General features: G+C 43.3%; 1 protein-coding gene across 2 annotated transcripts in view; it reads left to right on the forward strand.

Annotated features, from left to right (window-relative positions):
• Window positions 1-15,825, forward strand: part of wdr36 (WD repeat domain 36) — a 109,891-nt gene that overhangs the window by 66,137 nt on the left and 27,929 nt on the right. For both annotated transcript variants that reach the window (XM_078566196.1, XM_078566199.1), the window contains exon 14: window positions 2,786-2,951. In XM_078566196.1, the coding sequence (XP_078422322.1) occupies window positions 2,786-2,951 (166 nt within the window). The remainder of the gene's footprint in view (window positions 1-2,785; window positions 2,952-15,825) is intronic.

Here is a 15,825-nt window from a genome sequence, read left to right on the forward strand (position 1 = left end):
TCCAAGAAAATTGTCAAGAACAACACCAGGAACTCTTCATTGATTTCATTGACCTGACCAAAGCATTTGACTCAGTAAATCACGAGGCTTTGTGGATTATGCTGCAGAGATTTGGATAAAGAAACTTCTTCGCTATCCTGCATCTGCTTCATGATGATATGCCTGCAACTGCCTTGAGTGGGAGATCTGAAACAATCCCCATCAAAATTTGGACCGGTGTCAAGGAAAGCTGTGTGATAGCCTTGGTACTATTTACAATCTACCTGATAGTGGCTATTCAATTTATCAACTGATGAGATCAGCTGCCTTCTGGTGTAGGCATTAAATACCGCCTAGATCGAAAATTCTTAACCTCGGTCTCATCCTTCCCATAACTAAACTGACCATCATAGACATGCCTGATCTACAGTTTGTGGATGACTGCGGTGTTGTTGCCCGCTCTGCACCAGATTTGCAAGCCGTTCTCAATCTCTCCACTTTTGCATACAGAAGATTTTGCCTATGCTTGAATATTGCCAAAACAAAACTATCAATCTACATCTGTTCAGCTAAATATTCCACCTTCCATAATTGTTGGAGACATTCTGGAATATGTTGAGCTCTTCCCATACCTTGGTAACCACCTCTCTCAAAACCGTTAACGAAGAGATCCAGCACCGGATCAGCTGCTCCAGCTCAGCCTTCTACAAACTATGGCAGTGAGTGTTTGACAACAAAGACCTCTGCTAGTCAGCAAAAGTCCTAGTGTATAGAGCAATACTGCTGTACTGTAGAGAGACTGGGACTGTGCATAGGTGACACTTAAGAGCGCTAGAGAATTCCATCAGCAATGCCTCTGCGGTGTCCTCCGGATTCAGTGGGAGGACTGTTGAACAAATGCATGTGTCCTCCTTGAAGACAGTTCCATAAGCATTCAGGCAAAACTCCTACAAAAGCGACTCCCCTGTTTTCTCAACTTAATTTCAAATGGCCAGCATTCCAGGGGTAGGCAAAGAAAACACTAGAAAGACACTCTGAAGCTCTCCTTGAAGCGTGGCAGAATTGACATTAATGACTTGAAGGAGTTTGATACCAATCGTTCAAAATGGCGATAATTTGTCCATCAAGCTGAATCATGCTTCAAGTCCAAATGTGAGGCAGAGTGGCAGCAGGGAAGGAAATAAAAGGAAACAGATCCTACAGTCAGGTTCCCACTACTTCATGTAACATCCTGCCCCATATGCTCAAAGATCTGTTGACTCACACGAAGACCCATGGCAGAAATTTGTGACCCTGAATAGATGCCAACCTTGAATTGCAGTGGGTTTTGTTTTTATTTCAGAATTAAAGCATTTCAAAAGCTATTCTCTTAGACTTGGGAAGTAGGGAATTCTATTCTGTTGGTTTAGTGCCTCTTTGTATCCAGAAAGATAATAACTCACCTAAATCTTCTGATCACAATTAGCTGAATCCTCTGTGCCTAGTATGCTGCCTACTTTAGCGTTCTGTGCAAATTTAACAAGCTTAAATTTTGTTTCTATGTCTACGTCATTAATGTGGATAAAAAACAACTGGGTCCCAACTATCTCTTATGGTACTCCCCTGATGCTGTATTTTTATCATTACCGAGTTTTCCTTTTTTTAATGACATGTTAGGTGTAAAAAAGGTTAATAAAGTTCTGTGCATTAGATAGCATGGCATACTCGAGTTGGACCCATAATGAAAAGAAAGCAAATTTATAATTTTCAGTAAAGTATACATTTCATAAAATAACAATAGACAATAGGTGCAAAGCTGCTTTCTAACTCAATGATCTAAAGCGTAATTGTCTTTAATAGGTCACATTCTTGGATGATATCATCATCTGAAATCATTAATCAAGTTTGGTCCTCAGTAATTTATGTCCCTTTTTTCCACCTTCCTCTTATGGAAGTTGATACTCATGAGCACTGACCATGAGCACTGATATTGCTCTTGTCCGAGTGAATATTCTTGTGTGAACCCAGATTGGTGGACTATTCAACTTTTCAGCAGCATCATAAAACCTGATCTTTCTCCAACCTATACTCTTATGCATGCATTTCCAGCAGGAGGGGTTACTGAATAATGACCTAAAGCGCAAATCCTTGTTTTTTTTTTCCCCCCTGCTCCCTCTTCTGCGCTAGAAAAAAACAAGCTAATTGAAGGCTACTGGATGAAACCAGGGCTCATATTGATGTGTGTGCCTTAACACAACGATACATGAAGCATTAATTTACTGAGCCATTCCAAGAGTCCTAGGTGAGATTAAACTTGGACTTATCTTGCACCTTATTGCAGTGTCTGGAAGTGGTTCAGTAAATTACTTGAGGTGCAGTGACTTATTATATTGGCAAACACAGCAGTTCTTTTGTGGCCATCTATCACCACCACCACCCCGCCCCCCCCCACTCACCCACCCACCCAATCTTACTTCATCAAAATATGATAACTGAACTGTTTCTGATGGTGTTGACTGAGGGAGGAATTCTGGGCAGAATATTCAGAGAACCCATATTCAGCCGTGATCATATTGAATGGTGGACCAGGCTCAAAGGGCCGAATAACCTACTCCTATTTTCTATGTTTCTATGAAATAGAATAGGCTAATGAGGCCTTGGTTTAAATTCTCACCTGGAGGACGATGCATTCAGCAATACAGCAGTCCCTCATGCTGCACTGGGCATCATCTTATAACTTGCTAGATTTGGGCAGGGGAATTATTTCAACTTAATTACTATAGCTCTGGTCAATGTGCTAATTACAACTATCCACTTAATTCCTAAGCTCATGAAGGCCAGATCCGAGGAGTTGCTGTTGATGGACTGAATCAGCTTACAATTACTGCTGGTGGCGATAAAATGATCAAGTTTTGGAAGTTTAAATCAAAGGAATTGATTTATACAACAACACTAGATGCATCACCAGCTAGCATTTTGCTACATAGAGACAGGTGGGAAATGTTGAGGTATTCAATTTTTAAACTGAAGTTTTGCATTCCTGTTGCTTAGAATGGTTTTTTACATCACCTTGATATGCTTGCCCAAATACTTCTATAAGCAGAAATGACATGAAATGGGAAGGTCATATTTAGTACAGACTTCAATGATTTATAATTGTTGTTGATATAAAATCATGCTACAAAAGCGAAGGATAAAAATATTTTTTTGTTTGACTTCTGTTGGGAATTACAGAGCCTATAGTTGCTAACTAAGCGTGTACCTATCATCCAGATGGCTTTTATGAAGTTCATACATCATAAATAGTTGCAATTGCCATCCCTGATGGCATTGTCAAATCACCAGTTGGCCTGGAAATTCCTGAGTCCCCAAAGCAATGACATAATAGATGCTAACGGACAAGCATTCACATGGAGGACCTGCATGGCCTCTCCCAAGATGCAGAGTAGTGGAGTTCATTGTCATATTGTGCATCAACATCTGAGAGGGTTTCAGCTCATTACGAGCAGACTGGGAAAAAGTGGCAGTGGCAGGCACACCTACAAACCTTCCTCTCACTATACAGGCAGTATCTAAAAAAGCTAATGGATAGTTGGTTGACTCTGAGGGATTTAAGGATCTTTCTGATTCTGTGAGGCCCTTTTTCTCACTGATCATTTGTAGCCAGAATCTGTTCCTCTACTGGCATAGCTGGTGTGGATTCCTCAGACGTGATTTGCCTGACAGAAGCAGCATCCTGCTTTAGTCTCCATCTTTGCAGACCAAAGTCCGTGATTGAGTTAGCCTCATTCATGTCTATCCAAGGACTTGGAGGCCCTGACTGAAGAGCCACCCTCATCTCAAAAGTTCATAATGTTTTGCAACTGCTGTCTACATTTCATACATAGAATTACATGGAAATGGCAATGTTGAAATAAACTGTTCAGCCTGACAGTAGTCTTAATTTCATGTGCCCATTCTTAAATATGGGCATGGTCTCTACCTCAATCATTAACTCACAGCTCTATGTTTAAGAAAGGAAAAAAGTTTCTCCTGCTCCGTTCTCTCATCCTAGACCTTTGAGCACTGGAAACTGCTTTGTTCTCTGTCTCATCCCATCATAATTTCAAATGCACATCAAATCACCTGTAATTTCCTCTGCACTGATTGAAAAGTCCAAGTTTTTCAAATCATCTTTGTGAAATTGGAATTCCCTCTGTTCATTGATGTTTGCATTATTGTTGCTCCTCTAGACCTAAGAATTCTTGGTCACTCTCCTTCCCTGCTTTTCACCTAGTCATGCCATCTTTCATTTCTTACTTTTCCCCACTAACCTCCCATCAATGCCTAGCCAAGGGGTCAGCAAGCTAAATAACAAGAAACAGCAAAAACACTTAAGAGCTGCAATGCTGTTACTCAAATGCCAATAAAAATGAAAAACAAGACGCATACTTTCAGCAAGGGTAGTATGCTTTTTCAGTAAAATGCCTCTCAAGATTGATTTTTTTTTTGGTCTTTGTTGGCACATTTCCCATTGCCAGCCAAATTCGGGATGAATATGAATTAATCAATCCATTCATTTCATATGGAAGTATGATGTCATTGCTGTCACAGAGACATGGTTGAGAGAGCAACAGGGTTGGCAGCTCAATATTCCTGGATATAGGGTCTTTAGGCAAGACAGGGAAGGAGGTAAAAGAGGAGGGGGTATCACAATATTGATCAAGGAATCAATTACAGCAATAAGGAGGGATGACATCTTAGAAGGCTCCTCGAATGAAGCCATATGGGTAGAACTGAAAAACAAAAAAGGACCACATTGCTGCACAGTCAGAGAGAAATAGAAGAGCAAATATGTAGGCAAATTTCAGAGAAATGTAAAAATAATAGGGCGATTTCAACTTCCCCAACATTAACTGGGTTAGTCATAGTGTGATAGGTTTAGAGGGAGCAGAATTCTTAAAATGCATCCAGGAGAGCTTTTTAAGCCAGTATGTAGATGGTCCTACAAGAAAGGGGGCAGTCCTGGACTCAATTTTAGGGAATGAAGCCAGGCAAGTGGTAGAGGTATCAGTGGGGGAGCATTTTGCAGATAGTGATCATAACTCCATTAGATTCAAGGTTGTTATGGAAAAGGACAGAAATCAGAGTTATAAATTGGGGGAAGGCCGATTTTAATAAGATCAGATATGATTTGGCCAGAGTGGACTGAGAGCAGCTACTTTTCGGTGAATCTGCGTCAGAGCAGTGGGACTCACTCAAGAAGGGAATAGGGAGAGTATAGGGCCAACATATTCCAGTAAAGACAAAGGGTGGGACCAACAAATCCAGGGAACCCTGGATGTCGAGGGATATACAGGATTGGAGAAAGAGAAAAAGGGCGGCTTATGGCAGATACCGAGGGCTCAAAACAGCAGAAGCCCTAGAGGAGTATAGAATGTGTAGAGGGGAACCTAAAAAGGAAATTAGGAGAGCAAAAAGGGGGCATGAAAAAACATTGGCAGGTAAAATAAAGGAAAATCCAAAGTTATTTTACAAGTACATTAAGAGTAAGAGGATAATTAGGTAAAGAGTAGGGCCCATTAAGGACCATAGTGGTAATTTGTGTGTGGAGCCGGAAGACGTAGTTAGGGTTCTAAATTAATACTTTGTGTCGGTGTTCATAAGAGGGATGACGTGGGTATGGAAATCAGGCAGAAGAACTGTGATATAATTAAAGAAATTAGCAAAGAAAGGGAGGAGGTTCTAAGTGGCCTGGCAGGCTTAAAAGTAGATAAATCTCCAGGCCTGGATGAAATGTATCCCAGGCTGTTGAGTGAGGCAAGGGAGGAGATATCAGGGGCACTGGCAATAATTTTCAATACCTCTCTGGCCACAGGAGAGGTGCGCGAGGACTGGAGGACAGCCAATGTGGTACCGTTATTCAAGAAGGGAGGACAGGATAAACCAGGGAACTACAGGCCAGTCAGTCTAACCTCAGAGGTGGGGAAACTATTGGAAGCAATTCGGAGGGACAGAATTAATCTACACTTGGAGAGGCATGGATTAATCAAGGACAGTCAGTATGGTTTTGTTAAGGGGAGGTCATGTCTGACCAATTGATTGAATTTTTTGAAGAGTTGACCAGGTGTGTAGATGAGGGCAATGCATTTGATGTAGTCTAACTGGGCTTCAGCAAGGCTTTTGATAAGGTCCCGCATGGGAGACTGATAAAGAAGGTAAGAGCCCATGGGATCCAAGGCAATTTGACAAATTGGATCCAGAATTGGCTGAGTGGCAGGAAGCAGAAGGTGATGGTCGAAGGATGTTTTTGTGACTGGATGCGTGTGTCCAGTGGGGTTCCACAGGGATCGGTGTTGGGTTCATTACTCTTTGTGGTATATATAAACGAGTTAGACTTGAATGTAGGAGGGTTGATCAATAAGTTCGCAGATGATACGAAAATTGGTGGGGTGGTAAATAGTGAGGAGGATAGCCTTAGATTACAGGAGGATATAAATGGGCTGATCAGTGGCAAATGGAATTTAACCCAGATAAGTGTGAGCTGATGCACTTGGGCAGGACAAACAAGGCACTGGAATACATGATGAATGGTAGGACCCTGGGAAGTACCGAGGATCATAGGGACCTTGGTGTGCATGTCCACCAGTCCCTTAAGGTAGCGGGACAGGTAGATAAGGTGGTTAAGAAGGCATATGGGATACTTGCCTTTGTTAGCCAAGGCATAGAATATAAGTGCAGGGAGGTTATGCTGGAACTGTATAAAACACTGGTTAGGCCACAGCTGGAGTATTGCATGCAGTTCTGGAATCTGCATTATAGGAAGGATGTGATTGCACTGGAGAGAGTGCAGAGGAGATTTACCAGGATGTTGCCTAGGCTGGAAAGTTTTAGTTATGAGGAGAGATTGGATAGACTGGGGTTATTTTCCCTGGAGCAGAGGAGGTTGACGGGGGGGACATGATTGAGGTGTATAAAATTATGAGGGGCATAGATAGGATAGACAGGAAGGAACTTTTCCCCTTGGTGGAGGGATCAATAACCAGGGGGCATAGATTTAAGGTAAAGGGCAGGAGGTTTATAGCGGATGTGAGGAAGAATTTTTTCACCCAGAGGATGGTGGGAATCTGGAACTCACTGCCCGAAAGGGTGGTAGGTGCAGAAACCCTCATAACATTTAAGAAGTATTTGGATGTGTACTTGAGATGCCATGGCGTACAAGGCTATGGAAAATGGGATTAGAATAGTTAGGTACTTGTTTGACCGGTGCAGACTCTTAGGCCGAAGGGCTTTTTTCTGTGCTGTCGACCTCTATGACTCTATTTTGAAATTCTCGATTTTGTCCTTTGATTTTTCTCGTCTTTGTAATCATTCAAGCTCTAATTATGCTAGTTCTTTTCAAATTAAATTCAAACTCTTAATCAGTTGTAAAAAAAAATGTCTGTTGGCGTTAATATTCTGCACAATGCTGCCAATGAATGTCATAACCTGTAATTAAATTGTTTTGTAGCAAGACATTAGTTCCTTTTTCGATGCATGCTGCTGCGCCTGAAAGGGACTCATGATTGGCTAGCGGGCGATACATTAACCATTAATGCAATGTTGCATGATGTAATTTGCTTGGCAAAACAGTAACTCTAACTTGTATAACCTTAAATTCCGGCCATGAAATTCTATTAAATGGTGCAGTTGCGGGCGCACAGTAGTCCCAACATGCTGTGAAATAAAGCATGATGACATCGGGAGGGGTTCCCAAAGTTATCATGCCGCATCGGGATATTTTGTTGGCCAAATGCGGCTGAATGTTGGGAGCCCACCTTACATCAATTAAAGGGGAAATTCACCCAATTAAAAAGGCAATGCACTGCAATTTTAAGCAGCGCTTGTGTTTTAATAGTCGGAGCATGGGCTGGACAGCATCTCAGAATTAGGACTTTCTAAATCCAGGGTGGGATTTAAAGCCGAGGATGGAACAAAGTGTGTGGAGGTAGGAGTAAACATTTCTCGTGTAAGTCTGGACTTTATAGATTGCTCAGTGAGCCATATTGCTCATTTTTTTCTCAGGCAAAGAAGCTTCTGCCCTTAGAGCCATTTACAGTCTGGCCATTATATCATTAAGTCTGCACCTCAGCAATCCAATATTTTAAAACTGGGTGTTGTTATGTCAGGCGGAGGCTCTTCCTCGGATAAGGAGGAGAAGGGAGAAGAGGCCAGCTGACCAGAGGCATCATCAGCGTGTCCACCCAAAACAGCAAGCAGCACACCCAGAAGATTGTTGAAGGCCAGCGAAGCTTGCGAGGGAGATGGGGATATGCAGAGACTCCATTACCCTGCTGGTGGAGCATAGAGAGATCCAATTACCTGGACATGACGTCGTGTAGTGCAGAAGAAGGATCTGCCTCTTAAGGGAGACATTGACTTCCATCTCCAAAATGATTGGGCCTGAGATTGCATCCAACTGTGTTGGGGGCACTCTGTGCCTGTGGCATTGAAAGTGACAGTCACCCTCAATTTTTAGGCTTCAGGGCCCTCTAGGGGATCTCAGCTTTGTCACAATCCGCAACACACAACTGCATAAAGCTTGTCATTGGTGCACTCTTCAGGCGAGTGAATACCTTTACATTTCAAAACAGATGAGGATAGCCAGACAGAGCATGCAAGAGGATTTTTAGCTGCTGCAGGCTTCCCAAAGATTCATGGTGCCATTGATTGCGCCCAGGGGCCTTTTGTGATTCGTAAAGGCTTCCAGTTGCTCAACGTCCAGCTAATGTGCATAAGCAGATCCTCCAAGTTTGTGCAAGGTATCCTGCAAGGTGCCATCATTCTTATTCTCTGGCACTCCCATGTCCAAAACCTCTTCAGTCCCACTGCACGTTTGATGGGGGGAATAAAGGATACCCTCTAAAAAGATGGCTGATGACACCTATAAGACATCCTTGAACCCCAACTGAAGAGAGGTACACCAGAAACCATGCCTTCGCAAGGGCCATAATCGAGAGGATGATCAGGCTGCTCAAATTGGAGTTCTGTTGTCTGGACTCGTCTGTGGGATCTCTTCAACGTGCACTGGATCATGTGTTGCTCATTGTTGTGTGCTGTGCCCTGCACAGTCTGGCGCTCTCTTGGGGATATCAGATGGAGGAGGTAGAATGGGATGTACAGTCACAAACGTTTGAGGACAAATCCAATACAGACTCCGAGGATGAATGTGCACAGCCAAAGAGGCATGTTGAGGAGCCAACAGGTCAGCAACTTTTGGGAGCCAGGGAGACCAGCGAAGCTCTTATTTAAAGGAACTTCCAGCAGGCTTCCAAAGCCCTCATTCCATATCCTTGAAAAGCTGCAGTCACATAATTACTCAGACCTCATGAACCCCTCCTGACACCCTCCCTGGCTTGTGCCACCTCCTGGAAAGAGCAATCATGCTCAATTAGTTTTTGGGATTGAGTTGCAGGCCTCCGATCTTAATGGCACTAAGAGCACAAGAAGAACATGTAATATGGAGCAACAGTTTAATAACATGATTTCAAACAAAAATACACGAGTCATGCAGCTAAAGATTTCACTCATGATTGCCCTTCTGTATTTACTGTGATTTCTTGAACTGTTTACGAGTGCTTTGCCTTTGTCCTTCCCTCATTGCAGGCAATACATTGGAGGCAGGCTGCTGATTCAGATGCCCCGTTGGCCTGGATGAACTTGGTGGCCGTCCTCTGGTTGCCGGAGGCTGTGAGGGCCCTAACTGGGTGGGAGAGTCTTGCAGGGCACTCCTCAGTCATCTTGGATTCTTCAGACAATACTGTCATTAGCAGAGGAACAGAGGAGCTGCTGTCACCATCGTGAGAGCCCTGAGAGGAGCCCCCAGTTGCGGATAACTGCTGCTCATCCTCCAGGTTTGCTTGGACCTCCCTGCTCACCATAGATGGACAAGCAGCTATCAGAGACACCAGGTGCCTCATCCATCTTTCATGCTCGTAATTCCCTGCTGAGGTCACTGCCAGTGTGCGGACTTGCAGGTCTGAATGAACGCAACCCTAGAAACCCTTAATTGAGCTGCCGGAGCTAGCTTTCCATGAGAGTCACCAATCTCTCTATGGAGGATGCTGTGCGTTCAGAGCAGAGGGTAACCGCAGTGCCCATGCCCTGCTTGGACTCGCCCTTTGTACGGACTTGGGCACTCATACCCTCTGGAAGCTCTGCCATATCTCCATGCACCTTCTGCTGGACATCCAGCATTTGCTGCCTAATGGATGACTCCAGAGGCTCAGCATCTTCCTGGTCTCCAACACTCCTCCAACTGCCAATGGCCTGGGAACACTCAGCCTCCAACAGCGGCTCAGGCAGATATGACATGCTTCCCCCAGTATGTGCTACCATCTGTACCAACGCCCTCAATTCCATCAAGGTGACAGAGTCTTGCGGTGGTGCAAGGCGCAGAACGAGGATGTGACGCAGCAGCACCTGAGAGTCCCTCCTCCTCCGATGTCAATGGTGGATGGTCTGGATCCTCAATTGCTCTTGTCATTGATCCATCTGATGGATGAATAATAGCAGTGATTATACATGAGCATTAAAGAAGCAGGGTGAGTAGGCCCTGCTGCATTCTGCACATGGGCACAGTGCAATTCCAACATGTACTGATGCAAAAACACAGAGGAACAGTGAACATAACCTTACACTCCTTGCCCCTGAGCCCTTCATTTCTGAAGCCTCCCCCCACCGCCCCAAAGAAAGTGTATCGCCTTCACTATTACCCTCCTCAAAAACCCCCGCCTCTCCTTGACCTCGCAGATCTCACCCCTTGCTCACATGCCAACTCTAAAATGTTCTCCTCCATTGGCATTAGCACTGTCAAATCTGGCACGCCATCACTTGAATGGTTGCATTCCAACGCATTGAGCTTTCTCTTCTCCTGTGAAGACAAGAACACATTCATGAGTCCCTTTTCTATAGCTGAGGTTACATGCTCCTCCCCAAAATTGCTGTTCCACATGTTCAACACGTTTCAGGACTTCTCCCTCCTAGACATGCCTGCCATCCTACCTAGTCTTAAACAGCCTTCTAGGCACAGGTCTCCTTTGATTCTGGAGCTGATCGTGTAACACTTTCCAGCCCCACCAAATGCATGCCCACACATATATGCATTCATTCAAGATGCAAATGGACTTCCTTACTCATCCTTGCAGAGCAGAGAAGGTGATTCACCCTCTTTCAACACTGCACCCAAGTCCTAAGTGTGAGCCCATGGCTCACTCTTGTCGCCACCTCTGTCCAAGCTTTCTTGGTTAGATGTGGAAGCTTTCTCTTGCCATCACCTGGCAACAGCATCTCCCATTGATCGCTGCCTGCAGGGAGGGACCACAAACAGTCATCAGAGAAACGGGGGCTGTTTCTGTGTGGACATTTCCATTGCCACTTGTTTGGCTTTGTCCTCTGGCCACCATGCCACAAATCCCTTCACAAGCTGGCCCTGCCTCTGGCGCAGGATAGCAGAAATTGGCCGTCTCTGAAGAGCGTCCTGACACTGCATAAAGTCCAGATTTGTTCCTTCTGTCTTCCCAGCATCCTTCCTGGTGTCCTTTAAAACCCCTTGCCTGCAGCTTGCTTCATGGAGGAGCCCGCCCTGTTTTCAGCAACCCCCCCCCCCGGCACCTGGCGCTGGCCCCCTCGGTGAGCGACTTGGCTGGCTGTTACTCGACTAATCGAGCACTTGATCGCTGTTGGCTACCTGTGTTGGGCGAGAGCAGACTTTACATCTGCTTCCAGGCCCGCCGATCCAGCATGCATGCTGAGAGAAAAATTCAGGCCTATGAGTGATTAAACATTTCCCAAGTTCTACCTGTTATTTGTTAAAATATCCATCACTAAGGAGATTTTTAGATATCTGATATTCTTTCTAAATTAGATTAGAAACACATTTAGATAATCTTTCTAAAAATTGATGAGAAAAAATGGACTCGATCAATCAATGATTAGGTGCCACTCGAGTCTTTAATGAGCTACATGTGGCTCTGGAGCCATAGGTTTCCAACCTCCACTCTAGCCCAGTCTATCATTATTCCTGTCCTCTTATATTCCTGCAGCCCCAGGATAGAATCTTGCATAAGCCAACAGATAACTTCTGCACCACTCTTGGTATTCCTTTAAGTGTCCATCGAGACACTCATTGCTGCCTTCCACCAAGCAACATCCCCAATTGCCTCGTTAAAGCACCTTGACACAGTTTTCCATATTAAAGAATTTTTAATAATTCTTTTTAATAAATTACAACTTGTCATAATTAAAAATTAAAATTAAAAATGCAACTTGTTGATTAATTAGCATTAGGGTGTAATAGCTACAAAGTGAAAGCACTTGGATCTAAAAGAGATTGATGGGGGGGGCATATTTTATGATGGCTGAGACTTCAGGCATGCTATATCTTATAAGGTTGTGTTGTATGAGTCTGATAATGTGGTGTCTAGCAGATGTTGTAATTGCACGTAGTTTCTGTTCTTTATAGGCTGGTTCTTCAGTGCCAGCAATGTCGTCATCTGGCACTCTGGCATCCTCTGGGCCATTTGTCTATTGTCCTTTCCTGAATGCAAAGGTGTGAAGCCAGGTTCGTACCACAAGACATCTCTGAACTCGGACACAGAATCTCTTGTGTGTCCCAAAGCTTTGATCTGTCTTTACCCTTGACTTTGTATGTGTTCCATTGCAGCATTAATGCTCTTACAAAAATGCTTTGTGACCTGGGGAATAGGAGGTACCCTTTTCAACCATCTTGTCCCTTACTCCTGCTGTGAAAATACAGCTGGACTGATGAAAGAGACCAGCATCATGGCATTTTCTTGGCATATTGTGAATTCCTGTGCAAGAGAAGCTACCTGTTAGCACAAATTACTTTTAGTATTAGTGACATGTAGGGCATTGACGTCTTTCCTAATAGTGAAGTGCACAGCAAAAGTCCCTGGAATGAGCTTGTAATGTGGGAGTTAAAAGCTGTAGTCACTTTGTGCTACAGTCAGAGCTGTGCATTCTGTGGACCTTAATTATAGATCTGACTGCTGCAATGAACGGAGTTCCTCAAAAGTTTCATGAATGAAGAGCAGCCTGCTCAGATAGATCTCTTTGGGAAGGTCTTTGGAAAATTGGCTGAGGTCACTACATCTTGCTGGGAAGGTAGTGCTGAGATAGTCTGGCTTTCCTCTGGTGCTGCGTCGTTGATCTGGCTTCTCTATAAACTGCCTGTTGTACCTCTTCTGTGTGTGTGTGTGCATGTGTGTTTTTTTTTAAAGAATGTATATATGTCATGGAAAGTTTGGAAACTCACAATGCAGCCCTTAAATAGTAGCTCAGCAATTCTCTTGAAATACAATGTTTTGGAAGAGTAATGCTGAAAGTAGGAAAGGGACTCCTCAGTGCAACATTGATTCCCCCCACCCCCTCCAATATCTGTAGTCAGTCCCAGGATACGGCCAAACATGTCCAATCAATCTCAGCTTATCAGTTTCCTGTTAATGCAAGAACTTATACCTTGATGAACAGGTAATAGGAAACTACGATAAAAGCAAAAAACTGCGGATGCTGGAAATCCGAAACAAAAATTAAAATACCTGGAAAAACTCAGCAGGTCTGGCAGCATCTGCGGAGAAGAACACAGTTAACGTTTCGAGTCCGTATGACTCTTCAACAGAACTAAGTAAAAATAGAAAAGAGGTGAAATATAAGCTGGTGGGGTGGGTAGAGCTGGATAGAGGGCCAGACAGTGTAAACAGTGGCACACATTCCCAAGATGGGAAAACAGAGATAACAAAATTTGAGACAGATGATGTCATCCCATTTTAACTCCAATCATCTGCGTGAGGCTTCTATTAGAAACTCACCAAGGCTCCTCAGACAGCACTTTCCAAACCTACGACCACTACCATCTAGAAGGACAAGGGCAGCAGATAGATGGGAACACCATCACCTGGAAGTTCCCCTCCAAACCACTCTCAATCCTGACTTGGAAATATATCACCATTCCTTCACTGTTGCTGGGTCAAAATCCTGGAACTCCCTCCCTAACAGCTCTGTGGGTGTACCTACACCACAGTGACTGTAGCAGCTCAAGAAGGCAGCTCACCATCACCTTCTCGAGGGCAATTCGGGATGGGCAATAAGTGCTGGCCTAGCCAGCGAAGCCTGCACCCCTTGAATGAATAAAAAGAGTGGTCCCAAAAGCTCATAAAAGCTCTACTGCTGACTTATGGACTCCTCCAACCCAGGAATATCAGGACCACAAAAGGGAACCCAAATGTAGATGTGGATATAAGTATGGCACTATGACTTGTGCTGCTTGCAACGGTTTTTGTCTGCAATGGGTGGAAACTTTATTAAATTTTAGATGCACATTGTAACATACATGGAGATAAAAACATCCTTCTGCTGATTTGAATTTGTTGGTGAGGAAGACCATTGTAATATATATGTGAGATGTGTATCGTTGACATATGTTGACTTTACAGATCTATGGCAGAACTAAACAATAGCACAGAATTTGCTGGAGTGGAGAACCTGTTGGTGTACTTCATTTGTTAGGTATCTTCCACACCCTTCAGCTCAGGGGGAAATAAAACTGCACTGTAAATTGCTGGTGTGAAATCTGATATTGCTGCAGCAAGTTCAACATCAGTATAGCGATGTGGATAAAGGCAAGCAGAGTAACATAGACAGAGTTTAACAAAAATTGTACATTAGCGAATAAGGTCATTGCAGGAGATGGAAGTAAAAAGTGAAATTAAAGGTTCTTGAATGCACCGAAGCATCTACAATAAGATAGATGCAATAAGAACTAGTGGAACAAATGGATGTAAATGATTTAGATCTAATTGCCATTATAAAGACATGGTTGCAAGGTAATCGAGGCTGGTAAATAAATAATCAAAGATACACAGTATTTCAGAAAGAGTCCTGATAGTAAAGCATGACATAAGGAATTTTGTGAGAAAACACCTGCCTCAGAAAATCATGAAGTTGAATCAGTGTGGGTGGAAATTAGAAATAGCCAGAGTCATAAAACACTGGTGGGAGCAGTTTTTAGACCACGTAACAATAGTTATACCATTGGACAGAGCATTATACAAGAATTATGGGAGCTTGCAGCAAAGGCAATGGAATAATTGTGGGGAACTTTACTCTTTATATAGACTGAGACAATCAAATTGGCAGGATGGTCTAGAAGATGTTTGTCAAATGTTTTTGTGACTGTTTCTTGGAGCAATATGTTGTGGAACCGATTAGGGATAAGGCTATCTTAGAATCTAGTATTGTGTAATGAAACACGGTAATGAAACTGTCTTAGTAAAAGATACACTGGGAAATAATGATCATAATACCATTGAATTCCATGTTACGTTTGAAAGTGATGTCCTCCAAACACAAATAAGAATCTTAAACAAAGCTAATTACATAGGCATGAAGGGAGACCAGGTTAAGGGTAATTGGGTAAATAGACCTAAAGATATGGAGGTAAATTAATAGTGGGAAACATTTATTCAAAATGTTCAACAAAATACATTCCATTGAAAATCAAAAACTCAGCAAGAAAGACCCATCCGTGGCTTACTCTGGAAGTTAGGGATGGTAATAAATTATTAGATCAAAATAAGAGGCTTACAATGTTGCAAGAAACAGTAGCAAGCCTGAGAATTTGGACTGTTTTAGCAACTAACAAAGGGGCCACCAAAAAGGGGGAAAAAATAGAATGAGAGTAAACTGGCCAGAAATATAAAAACAGATTGTAAGAACTTTTATAACTATATGAAAAGGAAGAGAGTAGCTAAGGTAAATTTAAAATAAAGTTAGAAGCAGAGCCAGGAGACATTATCATGGGGAATGAGGAAATGGTGGAGGCATTGGACA

This window comes from Cetorhinus maximus, chromosome 2 (assembly GCF_964194155.1).
Source record: "Cetorhinus maximus chromosome 2, sCetMax3.hap1.1, whole genome shotgun sequence".
Taxonomy (NCBI): domain Eukaryota; kingdom Metazoa; phylum Chordata; class Chondrichthyes; order Lamniformes; family Cetorhinidae; genus Cetorhinus; species Cetorhinus maximus.